Source organism: Copidosoma floridanum, unplaced genomic scaffold (genome assembly GCF_036245765.1).
Source record: "Copidosoma floridanum isolate Cflo_tuat_1 unplaced genomic scaffold, Cflo_Japanese_pri ptg000008l, whole genome shotgun sequence".
Taxonomy (NCBI): Eukaryota; Metazoa; Arthropoda; class Insecta; order Hymenoptera; family Encyrtidae; genus Copidosoma; species Copidosoma floridanum.
This window is the reverse complement of record NW_028321885.1, coordinates 7033817-7058530: the sequence shown is the minus strand read 5'-3', so window position 1 is coordinate 7058530 and position 24714 is coordinate 7033817. Positions and strand designations below refer to the sequence as shown.

Below are 24714 nucleotides of genomic sequence, written 5' to 3'. Positions count from 1 at the left end.
TTGCACAGTTAAGAAATAATTATTTTGTATATTGCTTAAAATTAATCCAATCATTTACACCCTTACCTTCGATATTGACCTTGAATGTTTTGATTTAAGACGTACGGAGTGTAGAGTTATAAGATGTAAATTGTATTTAAGATGCATAATTTTTCTATACATTCAAATTTTTCACTAAGTAGGCATCTAGTTAGGCAACGATATATATAGTCTGCTGTAAACAGTGTGAACTAAGCAAATATCTATAGTCAATATCACACAATCGATATTACTGTTTGATTTTAAGATCAAGCATAGACTCTATGCCAACCATACATAGCAGAAGTTTACCTTGTAGCTAACTTAACGGTAAGACCAATTTGTGTTAACTGTGCGTTATAAAATCTTGTTTGGAGCATTTTACGGTACACACATTCTTTTTCCTGTATTGTAGCGACTTGTTGCCCCATTTTTGTCAGTAAGGCTATAGAATAGCTCTTGAAAGACTAAATTAAACCAAAATATATGAGGCATACCGATAAAAATCATTCATTTTCGTTATTTAAGAATTCAAGTATGCAAATCAGAAGTAAATAGTAGCGTGGTCGACGAGGCTTCAACTGCTTCATCAAATACGCTCTCACGTATTTTGATTTAACTTAAAATATATAATATCTCCAATTTTTGTAAGATTATTATTACAATTTCGAAAATCAGAAATGGAGTGAGTTTTTTTTTCTTTTATAAGAGCTAGAGCCTTAAAATAATGTTTTACTACATGAGGCATAACTCTGTACTATAGAAACAGGCGAAGAGTGTAGTCTGTTGTTCAACTTTTTTTTTTATTTTGAAATTTTATGTCTACTTGTAAAATGTATATGATTTGGATCCAAAATAAGTTTTGAAAGGTACTTACTGCTTGGCAAATTTGATAACTTCTTTCAAAATTAACAGCTCCAGGTGGCTCTTTTGTGAGATTCCGAGGGCGACTATTAATTTGATCTTTACTGTTACTATTTCGTGATGAGCGGTGAAAAGTCGTATGTATCCCTGAAATGCGATTACTTTTACATGGCATACTCATGACCATGGGATAATGAGGTTTCTGATGTGGTTGCACTGTTATAATTGGCCGAGATGATAGTGGTAACAATGTTTGTTGTTGTAAAACTACAGTACTTTGTGTTTGTAAATTTTGATGCAAAGGATGGCCTGACAAAATATTTTGAGTTCGACTTATGAATTGATTATCTGGTGGAATGGCTGATAAAGTATCTTTATGAGTTTTGGAAACACCTTGGCAGGTGTTACTTGTATTTTCGAGTGATTGCTGAGTTATACTTCGAGAACTTTTAATTTGGGCACATAACGCAGCTGAGTTTGAAATACTATCAGTTGAACTGTGTTCTATGGTAGTTTGAAAATTTGTTTGTAAAAAGCGTATGGACTGTAATTGTGGAAAAGTAATGACTGATGAACTTTGCGTAGTATGTACATTTTTCATTAAACAGGAAGTAACCGGAGCTATTCTTAAAGTGTCAGAGGTAAAACTTGTTACAGGTAGCTGAATACAGCTAAAGGAACTAGAGTCTTCACTGGCAGTAGGCAATGAATCCTGTTGAGAGATGTTAAGACTAGTAAAATTTTCTGAGTCAGTGGAATCACTTATGTTGGTAATAGTAACGTCAGATACCTCCATGTTTTCGTTCGGATTTGGAGGCCATGGGATTGAATCTTTTACCTATAACAAAATATTTAAATGCATATACATAAGCCTTGTAATAAAACTTTAAAGGGATTTATTCAAATTATTCTCTAAGAAATATTAAATTTTAAAATAGTTAGAAAATTATTATAATTAGAAAAGAAATTACTCAACAACAAAAAAATTGCTAGACAAAAGTAACCAACATATATGAATAGGGTGATTATCATCATGAAATTTCACAAAACTTACAAGTCAGGTAAGAATATTAAAGTACTAGAAAAAAAATATATACACTAATAACTAGACAAAGCTGGCTTGATAAAAATTCAAAAAGTTGGTTTGAAATTCTCAGTCAACTGATAATAATTTTCTGGGTTTCAGTCTCTTGACAATTTTTTGTTGAAGCCGAATTTTCAAAATATTAACTGTCTTTTACGGCTAGTATTACCTGATAGCCTTTAAATTTTGAATAATTTTGTAAGCACTTTTCTTTAGCTTATCATATGATCTAATTTTAAATTAAGTAGCTTTCGCCTTAACAGTCAATATTAAAAAATTTTCTTGTTTTAGTTTTAGAACTTGAAATAAATTTTTTTAAATAATACGCAAATACTCTGTGACATAAGACACAAAAAAATTGCATAGCTTGGAGGGTTGAAAGAAAGAGAAAATAAAAATATACCTACACAGACTAATACTGTACTTTTAACTAAATGATAGTGCACAATATTGCAAGGTTTTTTTTTTCTTCAAGCTCGATTCTCAAAAGTTAATAGCTCTTGAACATTTCAATGTATATATTTGTAAAATAATATCTCTCTAGTTAAACCTTTGTACTAATTAGCAGTCCTGGATTTTTTTCTGAAGTATACATTTTAGCGGGAAGTTTGACAGAAGAGCAATAAAAAACATGATGTAGAGCAATTTTGCAGCTACTAACATCAATACACAGACAACTTTAGCAATCTACATATATACTACTGGCTTATAAGCCTGTCTTCCACATCCAGCAACTTCTTATTCAGGCTCCATTTTTTCAGTCAACCTTTTGTACTGACTGAGGCATACACAGTCAGCACATATTTTTTGTAACTATTTGCACTTCTTATATAAGCTACAGGGGCATAAGGACTGTGCCAATATTACATATATTTATAATAACATATTTCTTTTCCATGACTTAGAAAAATACATAAGTCATTAAATAATGATAAGCCAAAACATGGCTGCGGCCTTTTCATGCTCAAAATTTTTAGTACTTCCACAACATGTTGCAACAAGAGAATTGTTTCCTTCTTAACACTGTTTGCTCAAAAATATTAAACACCTATGATAATAAAATACTTTTTTTCAAATCCAACCTTCAATGACTCAGTGGTAAGCTTGATAGCCTCCTAGTTAAAGAAAGTCAAGAGGTCGTATGTTAAAATCCCATAAAAAATTATTGATATTTTTTTCTCAGGCTTTTTAACGGGGTAAGAACCCAGGATACTAAACACCACTTACTTGATTTTCAAAAACGAATAGTAGATTGATCTAGTAATATTTGGATTTTCAGAGGCTTCCTTTTCGAAGAAATGCCAAAACCTGGCCTACTCATCAGGTAAAGTCACAATACTGTTTTTAAAAAGGTCAGTACAGTTAGTTAAATGGTTTACTAGAAAAGATTCTTCCATTCAACTTGACAACAGCTGGGGCATGCTTCGGACAATAGCTGCGCCAAGTAAATAGTACCCAGCAAAATATTAATAGCACCCAAATTATACTTTAAAAATTTATTGAAAATAAGTAAAAAAAAGAAAACAACAAATAAAACAATAAATGAAAAAATTATAAGAGATACTCTTTTTTTTTTTTTTTTTTTTTTTTTTTAAATTATTCGTACAATTTTACATGAATTCTGGATAATACATTCGTATTTGATATTTTTATTTGTGTCAGTTCACTAAATCTGTAATATTTTTAAAATCCCTACTTAAAAATTTTCGATTAAGTTATTTTGAATATTATGTAGGATCTAAGAATCTGAGATGTCATAAGCTTTTTTCTTTAAATTGTCTTGATTTAAAAGAAAAAAAAATGTTTAAAAGTACTCAGAGTTTAACCTGTTAAGCAGACTTTTGACACTTTCCAATTTTTTTTGACACTTTTTAATTTATATGGCTATGGCTAGTCACAGTGAGCTTGTTACATCCAAGTTAATACAAACGAATCATATTATAAGTAAAAACGCAATTTATCCGTCAAATTCATACAAGACGTAATATGAACAACCACAAGCTCATATGACGAGTGAAGCTTATACGTCACTTGTATGCATGTGTGTGCATTAGCTTTAAAGTAAACATTTTTAAATGCTGACAAATAATGCAGCGAGCCCCACGTTGTAAGAATGCATGTCTGTATTAAAATTGTAGGTTATATGTATGTATGTATACATACATTGTATTGCATGTATTATTGAATAGTTAACTAGCGCATTAAATGTCCATTTCTAATAATGTTTACCAATTTAAAATTTGTAATGAACAAATTAATTTTTTTATATTAAAAACTGATTGTGAAATCTCCAAAAAGATTAATTGCAAAATTTTTAAACTTTAAAGCATTTTTTTGAAAGGAGTTCTTACGCTCTTGCATATATACTCTATATAAACGACCATTTAGAGCTTAACCTAATTACTCTCAGTTGACACGAGCACAGTCGTGGCGCATTAATTACACAGTAATTGATGGTTAAAACTGCTGATCTCTTGAGTTCTACGTTAATTACAAGTTGCTGTTGAAATTGTATGATGTTAATTGTGGATATACGCAGTAAAGAATGTTCAAGTTGTTGATTATTTACATTCTTGGATAAATTAGTTCCAAATTGATGTTGTAAGATGATCACTTCATAAGATTGTTTGGAGGTTGCACGTGTAGTTCGAAATTTGCGACAGTAGCTTGTTTTAAAACAAGTAAGTTATACGTCAAGTGATTGCAGAAGCAGGTATGCAGCTCGATGTTAAATGATCGTTGAGCATTGGCTTTTTATAACTTTCGAACGAATTACGGTGTTTCGGAGTGATAAATATTAAGTACATGACATGGGATGTCACAGCTACATCCTACCTATTCTACCAATAAATTAATTTATTTTCTATTTTTCATCATGTATTATAAGAGTGATTCTTAAGTGACTGAAACCTATTTGCTTATTAGTAGTTTTGATATTCGTAAAAACTCGTAAAGCACGAGTTGATTTAAAAATTAAATCATGAATATTTATGTGAAAAAATTAAATAAAAAATTATTAGTATACCATGAAGAATGGCTATTTGTTGTTTTTCTTATCTTAATCTGATAAAGTGAATCATTTTAGTTATATGGTAGCCATAATTAAAGAAAAATTTTAGATCGTCTGTTACAAAGATTCTAACAAAAAATGATTGTACATATATTTGATGTCACATCGAATGCACACCTACAGGGCTCAGATCTTGCGTAAATAGTCGCTAGAAGCATAGCTAAGGGTGACAATTAACGTAAAATCTGAGGCTCCTTTACTTCATTCCATAGGGTAGATACGATTTTTCACTTATGCTGCACAGATAGAAGGAACTTTTATCCTGCGCAATGAGGCGAAAGTACCTTTTTTTGGCACAGTATGGTAGAAATTTTTGTTGTGTTATGCATTATATGACCAACAATCCGCACATGTATTCATACATGTATCATAGCAAAATTTGTATTTAATATCGAAGTACGTAGAATGCACGAATCACGTGTATAATAAGTAGTATATTAGAGTATATATATGCGAGTATATATATGCGAGTAATATATGCGATGCGCGTGCGTGCTCCAATATGTAATATTATTAAAATTGTCATCATCTTAATACCTGATTTTCAAAGACGTATTAAAATTATATGTACTCTAATTATTTCAGCCTGTCTTATATCAAGTTTTATAGCATACGATTTGGAAGTTTTGCTTCTGCCAAGGATACTGAGACTTACACTTGATTTTTTCAAGTATAAATTTGATAATATACACCAATAGTTGAAGTCATGTAAGTATACCTTACTTAAAACGTATTTTTCGTCATCCACGGCAGTGAAATTTTTCGTTTACATCCGCTTCGTAAGACATAATGTGACAAATATTAGATCGTGGGATGTCTTTACATCCGTTGAGTGAGGTACGTATACTTAAAATTACCACTACATGCTTTTGTAATTCATACCATAATAACTTTATTTTAAGTTCAGAGTTACTAATAGGTACTAATGAGCAAATTTTTATGGTTATTTGAAATTCTTGTTTACCCACAAAAAGAGTAAGGAGCTGAAGTAACGGGTTTTTATAACATTGTATCATCAACACAACTACTTTAACATAGTTATTAAAAATGTCGTCAGATGATTCGAGTGACTCTGAGTTTGACAAAGATACAGTTGTCAGAAACTTGGAAGAAAAAAAAAAGTCTATTATTAGTAGACTTCTACCTCAAAAGTTTCGTGCTTTATATGAAAAAGCATACATTTAATACATGGACAGGAAGACCAAGAATAAAGCATCATTTGATAAAAGTCATTTTTAAGTGCAATTTGAAGAACTATCAAAAAATGGTTCATTACGTCACTAGGGCACAAAGTAAAAACATGAGCGCCCGAAAGGCGCGCTTGTTGTAGGTTGGTGTCCGAGTCGCATATAATGTTTTTCTTACCGAGGGCGCAAAGTGCAATTTTGCACTCATGGGCACACTTTGCGCCCAGTAAATCACTTTGGGCCCTAGGGCAGAAAAGTACTTTGGATCCCGGAGGGCGCTAAAAACTTTTCTGCCTGTGAGCCCAAAGTGATTACAAGGGCGCAAAATGTGACCCGAGGGCGCAAAGCGGCAGTTGCACTTTGGGCCCATGGTAAGAAAAATGTTTTCTCGTGGCTTTTACTATTGAATTATATCAATATATTAAAATTGAAATTAAACAAACTTTTGTTCACGGGATGACAAAAAAAGTATACATAACTTAGCAGTACGTGCCTACGGACGGCCACTTAATGTACGACACCCTCCACGCAGCTGTAGATCAGCCACTTCACGGCCTCGTGACGTAATATGATATTTCATGGGTATAAGCATGCTGTGTAAGAGTTAGTGTTGTATTGTTTGTTTTGTATAGGTAAAAATACATCGGATAGTAACGTTTGTGCTGTTGATTTTAATGAGTTCATACATGTTTTAAAAACGAAGTTTGACATTGAAATCTTGTTGTAGTTTATGAGTCACTACGATTTTGAAAAGAGACATGTATTTAATGGTGTCATAGTAGTAAGTTTTACTAATTGTGGCAGTTTAGAAAATAGTAATGAAAATATATGTACTAAAAATAAGGCTATAGTTCAGAGTTTTAAGAAAATTTTAAGATGAATGTCGATAATTATTCAATTAAATCAATATGTAATCAACCACTTGATGATTTTCAACTATAATTTGATCTATCAACTAACTTTATAACGATAGTGACGTCCTTAAACGTATCCAGAATTCATGATCATTTATCTCTGCATATAGTAGCTTTATATCCTAGTACTACTGCTTCTCCTAAAGGTATAAATGACACTATTTCATTTCATAAACAAATTAGTAAGTCAACGTTGTACACTAATTATTCAGTTTTGAACCATTAATTACGACAACAATTTAAAATGACAGTTTTTAGAAGCTTAAGGTGTATTGAAAAGTAAATGTAAAAAAACAAATTTTTTTTAACTCACTTAGATATGTCAAATAATAGTTTTCTTTAGACTAGAATTCTTTCGTAACAAATAACTTGTATAAATACCTAAGCACACCAGGTAATTAAATAGGCAACGTTATATTAGAAAGGTAGAAACATTCGAAAGAAATTAATGAGGGCCGTTTGAAGGATAAGTGTATCATTTTTCAATTTGACAAAAATCAATCGTATAAGTCAGAGAACTGTATTGATTATAGTATAACATTGTAATAATTAAAAAACATTGTTCCTACTTTTTCCCGTTTTAACTCTACTAGAAAAGTAATGAATAAAAATATTTTACAGGCATACAACTTATATCAAAAAAATGTTACTTGAATGCTTAAAAATTTATATCCTAGGACTACACATGAATTATTATATTCTTTTCCGCCCTCGGGTGGTTTTGGGAGGCTGGTACTTCCTCGGGCGAAAAAGCAGTTTTCTGGAACTCGTTCGAAAAGTCTCCTTTACGAACCTCGTTACGGACCTCGCCTTCGGCTCGGGCCGCAAACCTCTCTGTTCGCAAACAGAGACTTTTCAAACTCGTAGGAAAACTACTATTTTAACACAATACATTTTTCTACTGTTACTCCTAATTATAACATTATCAAAGATCTCCCGTATCAATAGCTTCTGAGAATTAAATATTTTAAGTTTGTAGTCTTATCATTATGCTTTGGTCATTACATAGTAACACTTATATGCGTTACTTGATATAACTTATAAAACAAACAAGAAATTCAGAGTATACATCTTTGAAGGACAAAATTATATTAAATTACGTTGTTATTAAATTTTTTTATTTTGTATTTCATATAAGTGGCAGGTGGCTTTCTCAACTTGAGGGATTAAATTTTAGACTTTTTTTTGGTAAAAAATAAAGGATATTTTTATGAGCTCTATTAAGTAAGTGAACAAAACCAAACCGTTAGTGCTAGAGATTTACTTTATCAAAGCTACACATATTAGAGTAAATGTTTACTCGAAGGTGATATACTGCATGATGATAATGAAGATTCTGAAGTTCCAAGAAAAGGTAAAATTATAAACAAAAAATTTCTTATCATAATCAGAAGGTGTCTATTGATTATTTTTCCTGTATTGAAAAAAAAAACTTTTTCAGGCGGTCAAGCATAAATAGATGGTTATTTAAAAGACACAAGCATAAGACGAGCTAATCCATATAAAGTAATTAAGCAGTAGAAAAATAGTTTTGCAGAGCGCTCAGATGTTTTAATTAATAAAGAAGATTCGTTGCAAAAATATTTCCACTCGTTTGGTTGCCTGACTTCTGCACTTGAAACTCCACTGGTACACAGTTTAATTTTACTTCTGTGATTCTCACTTATATAATTTGTAGTCACTCAATGATATTTGACACATTTTTTAGTTACAACTAAATTTTGACGCACACACAATTGTGTTACAACAAAATAAGATAATTAACGACAATCTAGCAAAGCTTTTTCCACCATAACTAAGTACGACGTAGCCGCTTATAGACTCTAAAATTTTAAAGATTTTCAACAAATTTCGCATACTAGAGGTACGATCATATTTTGATAAATAAAAGATCCTTATAAACGCAGGTACATTTTTTACTGCAGTTTTGTGAATTGTAACATTGATCTGATTAAGCGTTATCCCGTACATATTTTTATACATAATCGTCAATTTTTCGAGGTACTCATGATGAGATCTTAGCTTTATTGCTGTCACCCCTGTGCATGACTGTTCCAAAAAAAGTAAATAACTGGAGAATTCTGAAGAGCAAAGTTAGTAAAAGTTTTATTATGCATGTCTAGGTGAGATCTAATGATCTAGTAAATTAAAAGGGTACCTTGTCTTATTTTAAGAGTACCCAAAGTAGAATTTACAATTTTACGGTTACTCTGCCAGTTTCACCTTTATGTAAAATAGTTAATATCCTTCTTTCTCTGGAAATCCTTTCATCAGATTGTCTAGTGTTAAAATAGCTAATAAGATAATTCAATAGTAAATACATTAAGCTTGTTAGCCCTCTTAAATTTATGTTTCACATTCTTAGCTACTATCATAGTATTTTAAAAGAATTGAACCCTTACATTACTGGACAATAAGACTCATTTAATCAGGTAATTAAAGCCAATGCTTGTTTAACCAACAGTAGTAAGAATCTATTTATTGCGACAGCCACAAAACAGGTTAATAATGTATGCCAAATTTTTAATTACGTTAAATACAATGAAAAAATAACTTTAAGTCATGTCAATAAGTCTGTAATTAAAATACCAATCATAACTAATATCAAGAACTTTTTAGAGTAATCAGTAGCTCTTAAATATATTGATATTGATATTATACAGTTTACAGTAGGTAATATTGTCACATTGGATATGCCGCAAAGTGAAAAAACGTGTTTGGTATGATTTTGAAAATTTAAGAATATTATAACTATGTTTAATTTTTTGTAAAAACTAGTAAGGAGATTATATTAAGCGAGCATTTTTATGCACTTTTAATTAATACACAAAAAAGTTTTGTTAAACAAGACACTCAGAGATTACTTAGATAGCACCTTGTACGTTAAACCCTCAATCAAACGGAAATTTGTTAAGTGTGTCTTACTATTATAATTAAATCATTATGTCAAAAAAAAAAAAAAAAAAAACATTATTTATATCAACGTTACTGTGTGACGTACAGTATCTGAAACCTTTGTAAGTTCGCGCCCAAGACTCACCTCTCACGGCGCATGAGCAGTAGATACAGAGTATGATGATCACCTTTCGGCGGCGGGCCCGAGCGTTATCAGCTCTCCCGCGCCCTCTCTCTCCGATCAGCCTCCGAACCTAACGCCACGCACGCGACTGCTCTCGCCTTGAGACTCTAATAAACGAACATATACTTTCTTCCACGTGTATTCAATCCCCTTACACCCCGAAACTCCACAATTACCACGTAACAGGAGGTTGTAGATAACCCGACCCCCACTTTTTGGCGCTCGACGTGTGGCGAGTTGTGTACGACAAAGTAATAGAAAATTTTTTTTTGGTTTTCTTTCGTCGTCGGGAAGCACCCACAGTGCAGTAAAAGTGGAAATAAAAAGAATTATCGTGAAAAGAAAAGTGAAATAAAAAAAAAAAGAATTTAAAGAAGAAACAGTGAATAATAACAAGAAAAGAAAAAAAAAAAAGTGTTAAGAAGACACACGCGGCAAGACACGTGAGAAACGAGCAGGTGTTAAGTACCAGCGTGGGCGCTCAGCAGCCATCCAGGAGGCCGGCATCGTCAGGAAATAAAACAAGGGAGAGCCAAAACACGAAACTACATCACACCACGCACCCTCTGGTAGCAATATTTTTCTTTGGACACTTTGTTTACGGACACGGAAATGCTTTGGATCATACTGCTTACAATACTGTCCAGGTAGATAAAATGTATATAAACGGTAAATAATATTACTGCTGGGCGATAAGTTTTATTAAATTGACCCATAACAAACAAATACAACCAAACAAACAAAAAAAAAAAACACAAAAAAAATAATCAAGCGAATAAAACAAAATGCAGTCGGGAAAAATTGATAACGTTGTAGGTAGGGCGGTGGACCGCTTAGCAGACGCGGAGGTCGTAACAGACGACAGTTTATGGTTACAATTTTGCCACGATCCCGAGGCGGTCAAAGAGTTAGAAAAGTCGAACAAAAAAACAAAAGACTTAATCGGAAAAATTTTAAAGGGCATGAAGACGGTCGTACTAAGAGATAAAAAAAAAGAGGGCCCTAAGCAAATCATTGGAGGAAACGAAGCCACAGAATCATATATAGAGCCCTTGCGTAGTGATGATAGTGGAGAGGAAGGGGATGAGTAAGATAGGGGGCCCGCTAGGAATCAGCTTGGCAATTGGAGAAGGGAGACACAAAGGCCATAGCCGCGCTTCACGAGAGAGGTTATATAAATCCAACAGCCATGAATAAAGAAAATAGAAGGGTTGGAGAGGTCTTCCTATCTAGAGCAAGAAAAGTATCAGTAATGCAGTTATACGTAAAAGAGCACTTTGACAGTGCGGGATTAAAATCGGATATTAAGAAATGCATATCGTCTTTAAAACAGCTCATGTTGTTTAACAAGTTGACGTCAGTAGGTATTATACGAGATCTAGCAATACTAAGCGTATCACAGTGGGACTATTTCGCAGAGCAATTTGAAAACACCTTCGAAAACACAAAAATATCGGCAGTGTTGTACTTGAATAATTTAGTAGTACCACCTGTGGAGCAACGATTTGATGTACTCAAAGAATACCACGAGTCATCGGTAGGAGGCCACAGAGGTATGAACCAGACTTACAACAAAATTGCGAAAGACTATTACTGGCGAAATATGCGACCGGACGTACGTCAGTTCGTGTTAGGTTGTGAATCATGCCAATCTAAAAAACTTGTTAGAGTAAGAACAAAACAGGCTCTAGTCGTAACAGATACACCAGCTAGGCCATTTGAAAAAATATCAATTGATTTGTATGGCCCGATAAACAAACCATCGGCTCATGGCAATAGTCACATATTGTCAATTCAGGACTGGCTCACGGAATATATAATTCTTGTACCAGTAAAGAGAGCGACGGCGTTAAAAACAGCAAAAGCACTTTTAAACAGAGTAATTGCATACTTTGGCGCCCCAGAGAAAATGCTGTCAGACAGAGGGGCACATTTCCAAAACAAACTGATGGAAGAGTTCGCAAGGGTATTTAAAATAGACAAAATGGGAACAACAGCCTTCCATCCACAGAGTAACGGCGCAATAGAACGAATGCATCATACATTAACGGAATATTTAAAGGCGTACGTAAATGAAGATGACTTTTGGGACGATCATTTGGGCATGTGCATGTGCGCTTACAATTCGACAAAACACTCAGCAACGGGGATAGCGCCTCAAGAAGTATTGCTGGGCTACCCAGCCAGAATTCCATCTAGCTTCGAGAAAACAATGAATGAACAAACGTATGATGAATATGTAGAAGACGTAATAAAAACAATGACGCGGCTAAGGACAATAGCAGCCATAAATTAAGTTCAAGCGAAGTACAGGTCCAAATATTATTATGACAAAAAATTGAACACAAGATTTTTCATGGAAGGGGAAATGGTCTATGTTCTTAAAGAGCCGAGAAAGAAATATGAGGATCACTACGAAGGACCATACGAAATCGTAGGAATAAATTACAAAAACCACAATATAAAACTGAAACGTGGCAATGAAACAAGAATTACACACGTGGACAAAATCAAGAAAGCATGCGTTATGAAAACCCAATTATTAGATAATAGGGAACTCGGGGAATAAAGCAGGATAACAAAAACAAATCGCATAAGAGTAAAAAGCAAAAAAAAAAAAAAAACGAGATATCAGAAACAACAAGACCAAAATAGTATACTTCTCTCGTAAGCGTGGCCTTCGGACGACTTACGAGATCAGCAATCAAAACGGTATGAACAAAAAAAAATACAAATCTTTGGTTTCAGGGCTGGAACCATGCCGGATCTTTTGGATTTTTAAAATGGGGGGGTCCAAAAATACTTAAAGGTTTAAGAATGATTACAGGCGGACGGGAGAGGAATCGCGGAAACACCAACTCAGTACTACAAGACTTGTCAACCTAGAGGGCCATGGTTAATGCACGAGAGATACAAGTGCTACTGGGCGAGCGGGTAGGATCAGAAGGCAGAAGACTACCGGCTCAGTTAACAACCAATCCGCGATGATCACTAAGATCGACGACGAAATAAAAAGGGTTATACATAAGATGTGTACAGATTTAAAAAAAAAAAAATATATAAATAAATAAAAATAAAAATAAAAAGAATAATTAAATAAATAATAAATATACAAAAGTAATGTAAAGAGAGCAGCGCAAACAAGAACAATTATGTATACACAAATAATTCACAGACAACATAACACAAATATACTCGCACACACGAACAGTATGGCCATCAAGGACGATGACCGCGTGGCCTCGGACGTGTGACGTACAGTATCTGAAACCTTTGTAAGTTCGCGCCCAAGACTCACCTCTCACGGCGCATGAGCAGTAGATACAGAGTATGATGATCACCTTTCAGCGGCGGGCCCGAGCGTTATCAGCTCTCCCGCGTCCTCTCTCTCCGATCAGCCTCCGAACCTAACGCCACGCACGCGACTGCTCTCGCCTTGAGACTCTAATAAACGAACATATACTTTCTTCCACGTGTATTCAATCCCCTTACACCCCGAAACTCCACAATACCCACGTAACAACTGCATAAAATATAGTATAATGAAAAATACCAAAAAAAATGTCAATTAACTTTCTACACAAGTGTAAAGAGCTCTACAGAAATTAATAAAGTGTAAAGAGTGGATTAAATAAGAATTTGTCAAAACATGCAAGGACGAACGAAGAAGCTCGCTGGGAATTTTTGAGTAACTTCAAACTGCCATCTCTTTTTATTTCAGAACTAAATTTGAGACAATTTTTAGATGTATATATATATATATATATATACAGGAATATTCTTAAGTACTTGAGAAGCGGGGACCAGCGGGTGGATCAGCTTCCCCTAAGTCAAATTCCGTTAACAGAATAATTTTCTAACAATTATTCATTAGGTAAATAGATTTACAAAAGTGCTCAATTTCAGCGTGTTTAGAACGCAAATTTCAATGGCGCGGGCTGCCATAAAGTGCAGTGTCATGGATCGCAACAACACAGCAACAAACCTCTAGGTCGGTAAACAAAGTCTGAATAGATCCCCTAGCGGGCAGGAGATGGCGCTCAAATGTGATTAAAATAGTAAAAACGTGTAGCTATAAAATTATTAGAAGGAGATGAATGGCTGAGTATCAGAAACGTAAAAACAAATAAATAAGCGTACGAAAAGGTTATTTAGTTAACCAGAGATATTATTATGAGATCATTCTACATACGATGAAATTGACAATGACGATAAAGATGATGATGATAATAATGAAGATAATAAACATGATAATTAATGTAATAAAATAAAGAAGATACAATTGTAAACAATATTAATAATAATAATAAAGAAAATGTTTAACTTTAGCAGCTATCAGGTAAAACTTGGGCAGCGCTTGGGTAGTACTTGGGCAGTGGCGCTTGGGAGGCACTTGGACGGCACTTTAGCGGCACTTGAGCAGAATGTAAAAAGCGGCACTTGGGCGGTACTTTGGCAGCACTTGGGCCTCACTTTAACGGTACTTGAGCGGCACTTGGGCCGTACTTTGGTGGGACTTGGGCACAATGCGAAAAGCGGCACTTGGGCGGTACTTGGGCAGAATTTGAGCAGCGGCACTTGGGCAGCATTTGGGTGGTACTTGGGCGGCACTTGGGCCGTACTTTGCTGGTACTTAAGCAGAATGTTAAAGCGGCACTTGGGCGATACTTGGGCGACACTTGGGCGGCACTTGGGCCGTACTTTGGCGGTACTTGGGCAGGAAGTAAAAGAGCACTTGGGCGGTACTTGGGCGCCACTTGGGCCGTACTTTGGCGGTACTTGGGCAGAAGGTAAAAGCGGCACTTGGGCGGTACTTGGGCGGTACTTAGGCGGCACTTGGCCGGCACTTGGGCCGTACTTTAGCGGTACTTAATCAGAATGTAAAAGCGGCACTTGGGCGGTACTTGGGCAGCACTTGGGCCGTACTTTGGCCGTACTTGGGCACAATGTGTAAAGCGGCACTCGAGCGGTACTTGGGCAGATTTTGAGCACTGGTACTTGGGCGGTACTTGAGCAGCACTTGGGCCGTACTTTGGCAGTACTTGGGCTGAATGTGAAAAGTGGCACTTGGGCGGTACTTGGGCAGAATGTAAAAGCGGCACTTGGGCGGTACTTGGGCGGTACTTTGGCAGCACTTGGGCCGTACTTTGACGGTACTTGGGCACAATGTGAAAAGCGGCACTTGGGCGGTATTTGGGCAGTACTTTGGCGGCACTTGTCCGGCATTTGGGCCGTACTTTAGCGGTACTTGATCAGAATGTTAAAGCGGCACTTTGGCGGTACTTGGGCGACACTTGGGCGGCACTTTGGCCGTACTTTGGCAGTACTTGGGCAGGATGTAATAAAGCACTTGGGCGGTACTTGGCCGGCACTTGGGCCGTACTTTGGCGGTACTTGGGCAGAAGGTAAAAGCGGCCCTTAGGCGGTACTTAGGCGGTACTTAGGCGGTACTAGGCTGGCACTTGGGCCGTACTTTAGCGGTACTTGATCAGAATGTAAAAGCGGCACTTGGGCGGTACTTGGGCAGCACTTAGGCCGTACTTTGGCCGTACTTGGGCACAATGTGTAAAGCGGCACTTGGGCGGTACTTGGGCCGAATGAAAAAGCGGCACTTGGGCGGTACTTGGGCGGTACTTTAGCAGCACTTGGGCCGTACTTTGGCGGTACTTGGGCACAATGTGAAAAGCGGCACTTGGGCAGTACTTGGGCAGAATTTGAGCAGCGGCACTTGGGTGGTACTTGGGCGGCACTTTGGTAGTACTTGGGTGGCACTTGGACTGTACTTTATTGGTACTTAGACGGTACTTGGGCAGAATGTGAAAAGCGGCACTTGGGTGGTACTTGGGCGGCACTTTAGTAGTACTTGGGTGCCACTTGGACCGTACTTTATTGGTACTTGGGCGGTACTTGGGCAGAAGGTAAAAGCAGCACTTGGGCGGTACTTAGGCGGCACTTGGCCGGCACTTGGGCCGTACTTTAGCGGTACTTTATCAAAATGTTAAAGCGGCACTTGGGCGGTACTTGAGCTGAACTTGGGCCGTACTTTGGCGGTACTTGGGCACAATGTGAAAAGCGGCACTTCGACGTTACTTGGGCAGAATTTGAGCAGCGGCACTTGGGCGGCACTTGGATGGTACTTGGGCGGCACTTTCGTAGTACTTGGGTGGCACTTGGACCGTACTTTATGGGTACTTAGACGGTACTTGGGCGGCACTTGGGCAGAATGTGAAAAGCGGCACTTGGGCGGTACTTGGGCGGCACTTGGGCCGTACTTTGGCGGTACTTGAGCACAATGTGAAAAGCGGCACTTGGGCGGTACTTGGTCACAATTTGAGCAGCGGTACTTAGGCGGCACTTGGGCGGTACTTGGGCGGCTCTTGGGCCGTACTTTGGTGGTACTTGGGCAGATTGTGAAAAGCGGTACTTGGGCAGAATTTGAGCAGCGGCACTTGGGCGGCACTTGAATGGTACTTGGGCCGTACTTTATTGGTACTTGGGCGGTACTTGGGCAGAAGGTAAAAGCGGCACTTGGGCGGTATTTGGGCGGTTCTTTGGCGGTACTTGGGCACAATGTGAAAAGCGGCACTTGGGCGGTACTTGGGCAGAATTTGAGCAGCGGCACTTGGGCGGCACTTGGGTGGTACTTGGGCGGCACTTCGGCGGCACTTAGGCCGTACTTTGGCGGTACTTGGGCCGTACTTTGGCGGTACTTTTTCGGCACTAAGGCAGAATGTGAGCAGCGGCATTTGGGTGGTACTTAAGCTGTTTTTGGGTGGCACATGGCGGTACTTGTACGGTACTTTGGCGGCACTTAGACAGAATTTGAGCAGCGGCAATTGGACGGTACTTGGGCTGTACTTTGGTGGTATTTTGATGGCACTTGCTTGACACTTTGGTGCATTTTTAGTAGAGGCACTCGGGTGGTACTTGGATAGTATTATTTTTGTACCTTACTTAATTCGAATAATTTTTCTTATTGATTAGTATTATTTGCCATAAAGTCTTTATTGAATTCAATTCATAGTTATTTTTAGTATTCTCTGTTTCCCAAAAGTATAACAATACATTATTTAATATTATAAGCAATTATAAGATATTTTTATTTTCGAACAGTGGTTATTTGATGGCTCTTGAGCAGGTATGAAGCAGGATTTAAGCGGGACTTTGGCGAGGTTTAAGCTGCACTATAATAATTATAAAATTTTTAATAATATGCAATTCTTAAGTTTGTTAATTGTTGTATAATCTGTATTTACTTTGATCACTTTATCTACAAGTACTGCTCGATGTGTCCTCCTTCATGCTCTATACAACAGTGCAGTCTTCGTACGAAATTTTGTAAAGCTGCTTGCACCATCTCAGGGGTTATATGGTCTGTAGCCTTATTTATGCATAACTCTAACTGTTCCTCATCGTTTATCTCAGCTGCATAGATACGGTCCTTTATTGCACCCCACAGAAAAAAATCCAGTGGATTCAGGTCTGGTGAACGTGGAGGCCACGTTATGGTACCTAAATAGGAGTGATTGGATTGGAATGTGGATTGGGCTTAAATAGGATTAAGTTATTGAGTGTCAAGGATTAAGTGTATTTTTCTGAAATTATTGGTAATTTCATAATTATTTAGTAAAACAGAGAGCATTCGATACATTTAAATATTGGTTTTATGATTTTTCTATACCTCCGGGACCTATCCAAGAATTCGGAAACTGTATGTTCAACTCTTCCTGGACTTGCCGAGCCGAGTGAATCGGAGCGCCATCATGTTGGTACCATATACGTAATCTTTCTTCGTCTGGTATGTGTTGCAACAGTCTCGGCAAATCATCTCGTAAAAATTGGCGGTAATGTGCAGCAGTCATACGGTTGTGGAGCTGTACTGGTCCGATCTTTATTTGAATGCATACGCATATTCATATACACGTATTTAGACGTAAATATATTTTCTTGGGATGGAAAGAAAGATAAATTTTACCACGCGATCACCAAGTATGCCTGCCCACTTGTTTAGACTAAACCTTTGCTGGTGCTTATTCACAACAATCACGTTTGGATTAACGTCCGCGTAAAAGTGATTGTTGTGAATATTAAATGTTCCGTCCCGACCGAACGTTGATTCGTCGGAGAAGAGTATTCTTTGCAGGAAATTCTGATCCTCTTGTATTCTTCTTAGAATTTCTTGACAAAACTCCAATCTAACAATTAAAAAAATTTTTTATATATCAGTTGATCATTGTAAAATGGTAGTTTTTGTCGGATAAGTGCCGTCGTCTCTGTGGCTATTTTGCGGCTCGAGGAACCTGCGAAGCAGGGCCTGAGGGACGTAAGGTAGCCCCGGAGCGATGGCGCTTATGTGACGAATGCTATTTTTCCTAACGAGGGCACACCAGCCTCTCAAAATCGCCCGAGGTAGGAGAAGTATTTTTTATCTAACACTTTGCAAGTTATCATCGTACATGTCTAACATGCTGGCATTGACATGATTATAAAAATACTATGATAAGGTTGTCCAGGACATTGTTTGAACTATAATACTTATATGTACTTAATATAAACACTATATTTCATAAGACCTTGCAGCAAAATCCTGTTCCTGAAGCTCCTGAACCCGTGCATAGTGATACGCGTGCAATCGATTCCCCTTGAGAATTCTTTGTACTGTCGACCAAGATAAATCACACATTTCAGCGACGTTACGAATACTCCTTGTCGGATCCTCTTCTATGCAAGCAAGTACTCGCTCCTCATTTTGAACAGTTCTCGCGTTTTTAGGCGCTCCGACGATGAGACCTAACAATGATAAAGTGTAATAGAATACTGAGGTGGAAGTGAGTCAGGGGAACGGGTAAGTGATTCGCGGCAAGCGGGGTTCGGTAAAATGAAATTACAAAAAATTTGAGTATTCAAGTAAATTTAATTTTCTTACGTGTACTTATTTACACAAAATTGTTATGTATGATAACATATAGCTATGCGTCCGTGCGCCCCTTCTAGTTTGGGCCCCAAAGGATAGAAGAGCAGGGAAGATAAGCGAGTCAGAGAATATTAAGCAAGGGAGTCTGTCGTGAGAGTTAAGACAAGTTGGTCAATAATACACTCTTCCCTCACTATTATACATAATAAACGATTTTCGAATATAAAACTTTTTTGAAATTATACTTCTATAGGCGCGTTTTGCCCTACAGAGTAAATGCACGATTTCAGATTGGTGACCTTGAGAAAAAGTGTAACGGAAGTCGATTTTGTTCGAATCTCCCCCCTTCGCTCCACCTCCTGTGACGTACTTCCGTGACGTACTTCCGTTCACCAAACCCTTTGCATACTAGCCGAGCACTTTACCCACTCTACTACGAACGCTCCCGACAGTAGAATCTCGGTTTTTGGTACTTATCTTGTGGTTCAGAACTTATTTTCAGAGTAAATTTTAATTCACTGTTTATTTATTGATTTAGTCTGATAATAAACAAATAATTTATTTTATAAACTAAATTTTTTAGTTAAATCTTTTTTTCAAAAACATAGAAATTATTGTATTTTAGCAGAGCAGGTTTCCTACGTATTAATAAACATTGATTCACTTATCGTTAATTTGCTACTTTTAAAATAATCTATTGTTTATACAATTTCTCAACATTTTTAAAAATTTTTATAATTAAAAAGAAAATTTTTTATTTTGTATAAGTACAATAATTTATTTTTATTGTGGTTTCTTTTTTTATGTGTGATAGAGGTGATTTTTTGAATTAAGGACGTTTATCACAGTTAGTGGGGAAAAAGTGTGCATGTACTCGCATAGTAGTCTATGATATTCAAGAAAGTGGTACTACAGGATGGTTTGTCTTAATATTTGAGACACAATCATATTTCGGGTATTACATATGGAGTAGGAATAAGTATGTGAGTGTGACGTTAAAGATGTAATCAGTGTAGGCGGTAGGAAATTATTTTTAAATCATCGAAGATTCGATGAAACAGATGAAACTACATAGTCTTATACTGGCAAGCCTTCATATTGTTTATATTGTATTGTGCCATAATATTTATATTTATATGCCGAGTGCCCAGAGAAGGACGTAGTGCACTATAATATAAAAAAAAAATTTATGTTTATAGTTGTATTATTTGCTATATAATTTTATAGAAGTATAATTTCTTTCTTGGATATCCAAGTACCCACTGTTCACTGGTTCTTATCTTGCGTGCGCCCCAAGCCCCCGTTTTTCTACGAAACAGAGTGTAGCTAAGTACTTAATTCAGCTGACTTGCCGCATGCCATCTAACTTTGACGCACTACACTTTGTTCACATTTAATTTCTATACTGACGTGGAGTAGCTGCGTGCGCATTTTGGCATATTTCATGCTTTTGTAATATCAAAATTTATATATTGTGTGTATACCTTGACCTCGGCCTCGTTGAGCCGCAGGAAGAAGGTTTCCGTCATTATAACCACGGTTGACAGCAGCAAGAATGGTGTTTGGAGCTGGTCGACGGCGTTCTGGAAACCTTTGAGCATACATGCGCGCAGCACCTTCAGCGTTAAAATGGCACCAACCATACATAAGCACCATATCCATGTACTCGCGATAAATGTATGCCTGCGCTCCACCTGCACGAATGCCAGCTATTCCTATATTCGATAAACAATGAATTTGTTGGGTGCAAATATGGTTAATATGGCTAATATAGCGCCATAATACCCAAGTAATTAGATTTTTTTCTTTAACATGTACGATGTTTAAGGACAAACCACTGCTCCAGAGCAAATTTGCTTTGTTTAATGAGCTCAGCGCCGCGTAGTGTTTGAGTATGGAGTGTGGTCCTGACTTTATCTTGTAGGAGGCTAAAAATTGCATTGCAAACTATTTAAAAAACGAAAATAGAAAAAAACGAAGACTTTTATCCCATGGGATGTACACATTTTTCAAAAACCCTGTACAGAAAAGTATCGACTTTTGACACAGTGTGGCAATAACAGTAATATATACTCTCTCATATCAGTCGTGCCTTACTGTGTTTTTGCTTAAATTCAGCCGCTTGTTAGCTTATATCTCCGCTTTTATTATTTTAAGAGAAATTTCACGACCATGAATATCTTCGTCATCAAATTTCCTACAAAATAGATACTTTTTCGAATCCATTACTGATAATAAAAATTTTCGATCGACGTAGAAAACAAAATTTTATCAATTTGAACGTAACTACGAGAAAATACAGATATGAGTTGCACAACAAAAAGCTATTTGTAAAATTGCCAAATAATTATTATTTTTTAGTTAATTAATATTTTAGAGCGAAACTTTGAAGTGTTATTAAAAACTTTACATATTTTTTTTCCAAACAAACGGCATAGAATTTGTCATTAAAAAACACATTATAAAAAGAATGTTCTAGCTGACTCTGAAGCCGAGATACAAGAAATTGACTTTTTCAGAAAAACTTTATTGTAAAAAATTTGTATATCATCTTCATGTACTTGTGCATCACACTGACAGAGCACTTTATCAATTTTGTTGAAAATAAATCTTAAAAAATCGAGAAAGTCGCATTGTTACAGCCAGCATCAGCCATGCGCTCCCATCTGTACCCGTCCCTTGCGACTAAAGGTGGTCGCGTTGCGGTGCACATGAAGCAAAATACGGGCTGCGGCTGGCGTTTGAGTTTAAATAAGTTGTTGTACATATTTGTAGCGTTACATACACAGTATACTGTATTAAAAAATTGTCGTTATGTAGTTTAAGCATTTTATCCCTGAATTATGATTTTAAGGAGTAGTAAAGGACCTAGTAGTTAATAACGACCCAGTATTCGATCAGTCCTATGATTATGCATTGAAAATCCAACCTAACTTACATATATAGTAATTCAAAATGCGTTGATGATCGACTGATGGGTCGTTATCGACTACTAGGTTCTTTATCTTACAATAAAATTTAAATAAAGTTATTTTTACTGGAATTAATTTTTATATTTAATTTGTAAAATAAGCATGTCCAACGTATAATGCTATGTTAGTAACAGAACAATCTTGTACAGCTTATTTAAACTCTAACGCCAGCCGCAGCCCATGTTTTGCCCCATGCACACAGCAACGTCGGCCACCTACCGTGTGTTACAGTAGCGCTCTCCGACAACTTACCGACAACTTCAACATGACGCAAGATATCGTAAGACATAATTAAGTTGTCGGTAAGTTGTCGGAGAGCGTTACTGGAACACACCCCTAGTCGCAAGGGAGGGGTACAAATGGGAACACATAGCTTCCGCCGGTTGTTGCAATGCGACTTTCTCGATTTTTTTTAGCTTTATTTTGAATGAAATTGATAAAGTGCTGTCAGTGTGATGCACAAGTACATGAAGATGATATACACATTTTTATGCAATATAGTTTAGTTATTAGATTGTTATTGCAAAAAATATTAATTTCTTTTATCTTGGCTTCAAAGTAAGCTTGAGCGTTCATTTTTATTCAAATGTGTTTTTTTTATAACAAATACAATACCGTTTTTTTGGAACAATATACAAAATTGTTTGAGATATTGGCAATTGTTTAATTTGCAAAATAAAATTTTTCGTGGCAAAACGTAAAAAATTTACAAGAATCGTACATGGTATAATGAGTTAATAAACAGTGAAATTAAATATAATAGCAAATTTTAAGGTGGCTCCAGTGGCCTCAATGTTAAAATTATAAATAACCCAACCGAGGATAATAAAATTGAATTATATTATTTGAATTCCTATCTTTCTATTCGTATAAAAAAAAATTAAGGTTGACGATGAAAATTGTAAGAAATCATGATTACAAAATCGTAGTTTTAAGACGGGTTAGATAGGAAATGCAAGCTTACGCAATATGCAACCTACTGCTGCACTTATATAAATAACCCGTAAGGTGTAAGAAACATACTATCTTGTTATATTATTACGCAGTTTTCGATGACATGAGAAAAGTGTCTTGTTATCGAACAAAATCTTTAAATAATCGGAGACTAAGTATACAGTTGCGAGTGCAAGTCAGCTCTCAGCTGTCTGCATTTTGCAGAGTACATATATATAGGTATAACTACTCTTGAACTTAGGAGCGTACCGTAACAATTCATCAATTAGGGCACCATAAAACTTTTTTGTTTTTTTATATTTACTCACTAAAGTAACAGATAAAATGTAGAATATGGCTTACAACAGTCTCTACGATAATTTTATACCATATTTTTGAAAAAATAATGATTAATTTCTAGTCTCCCCACTTTGATACGGCACTAGGCGCTGGAGCCACCTTAATAGCTGTCTTTTTGAAATTATACCTACTTATTTTTAAGTTTGAAGATTTTATGATGTTCATTTCTGCTATCTCCTAACACCTCGAAATGGTCGTTGCGGCTGCGGAATACTAAAAAATGTGGCTACTCAACGAAGATTTATCGCCAAAATATCAATCAGGAGTGGCCCAGGAAAACAAACAAAAAAAATAACAGGAGAGACCTCCCAAGCTCTTGCGCGTGTTTTGTTTTAAGTCGCTTTTTGTCCTTGTATGCACTATCTTCTTTTTTTTGGCTCGCGTTAAGGTGTGCGGTATAAGTGTAAGTCACGCGTTTATCGACCGCACCTATCTATATATGCGCACACATCGATACATATATGGGTCATTCTACTAAAACCGGCATATTTTAGGGCTGGAATAGACAAACGCTTAAAATGAATTTTTAATTCTTAAAATATATTTTTCAAACTGTCCATGACCATAATCAGCTAAAATTTTTGGACTCTGCTAGATCCGCACGTAAAACGTTTTTTCGACTTTATTTTATTTTTGAAAAATAGAAACGTTACGGGCTCTTATAAATTCGTTAAATCGATATTGTGATGCCACCTTCCGAGTCGATAACCAAATTATACGTGACATTTTGTAGCGTTATGGGTTTTAAAAAAAGGAGCGTTAGGGGCTCTTATAAATATATAAAATCTAGATTGTAACGCACCAAATAAAACTTCGCTACTGCATCTATTTATCATATACAAAACAACAGATATATTTAAACCGGCACCTTCCGAGTCGATAATGTAACACCTCTCCAAGATACATGAAATTCCTTAGCGTTACGGGCTCTTAGTTCTTATTTTGAGGAGACAAAATCTTCAAATTCACGAGTCTGTAGAGCTGGCTTATTGGAATAGGAAATTCAGAAAAAATTTCTGCAACATCGTTGACTTTTGTAGAATATAAAACTCTCTAATTGAAATGCCCAATTTCCATTGCGTGCGTTTGTAAAAGAATTTTTCTTTGAAATGTTAAATTTATAAAATTTCGGTCGCTAGTATTTTACATTTTCAATAATAAAAGTTTGTAAATGCGTACGTCAAACAATTTGGATTGGCCTTTTAAACGCAGTAGAATAAAGGAAAAATTGGAAAAAATATTGTAGTAGCTATTTGAAAAATTTTACACGACTATTTCTGTTTAAATCTATGACTTCATTTTACATTATAACTTGATTT

General features: G+C 36.1%; 1 protein-coding gene across 4 annotated transcripts in view; it reads right to left on the bottom strand.

The window, feature by feature from the left end:
* Asx (transcriptional regulator additional sex combs) overlaps positions 1-24714 on the bottom strand; it is a 422683-nt gene that overhangs the window by 147368 nt on the left and 250601 nt on the right. For 3 of the 4 annotated variants that reach the window (XM_089589205.1, XM_089589206.1, XM_089589207.1), the window contains one exon: positions 896-1720. In XM_089589205.1, coding sequence (XP_089445331.1) covers positions 896-1720 — 825 coding nt within the window. The remainder of the gene's footprint in view (positions 1-895; positions 1721-24714) is intronic. The other variant, XM_089589208.1, reaches the window with a different exon arrangement.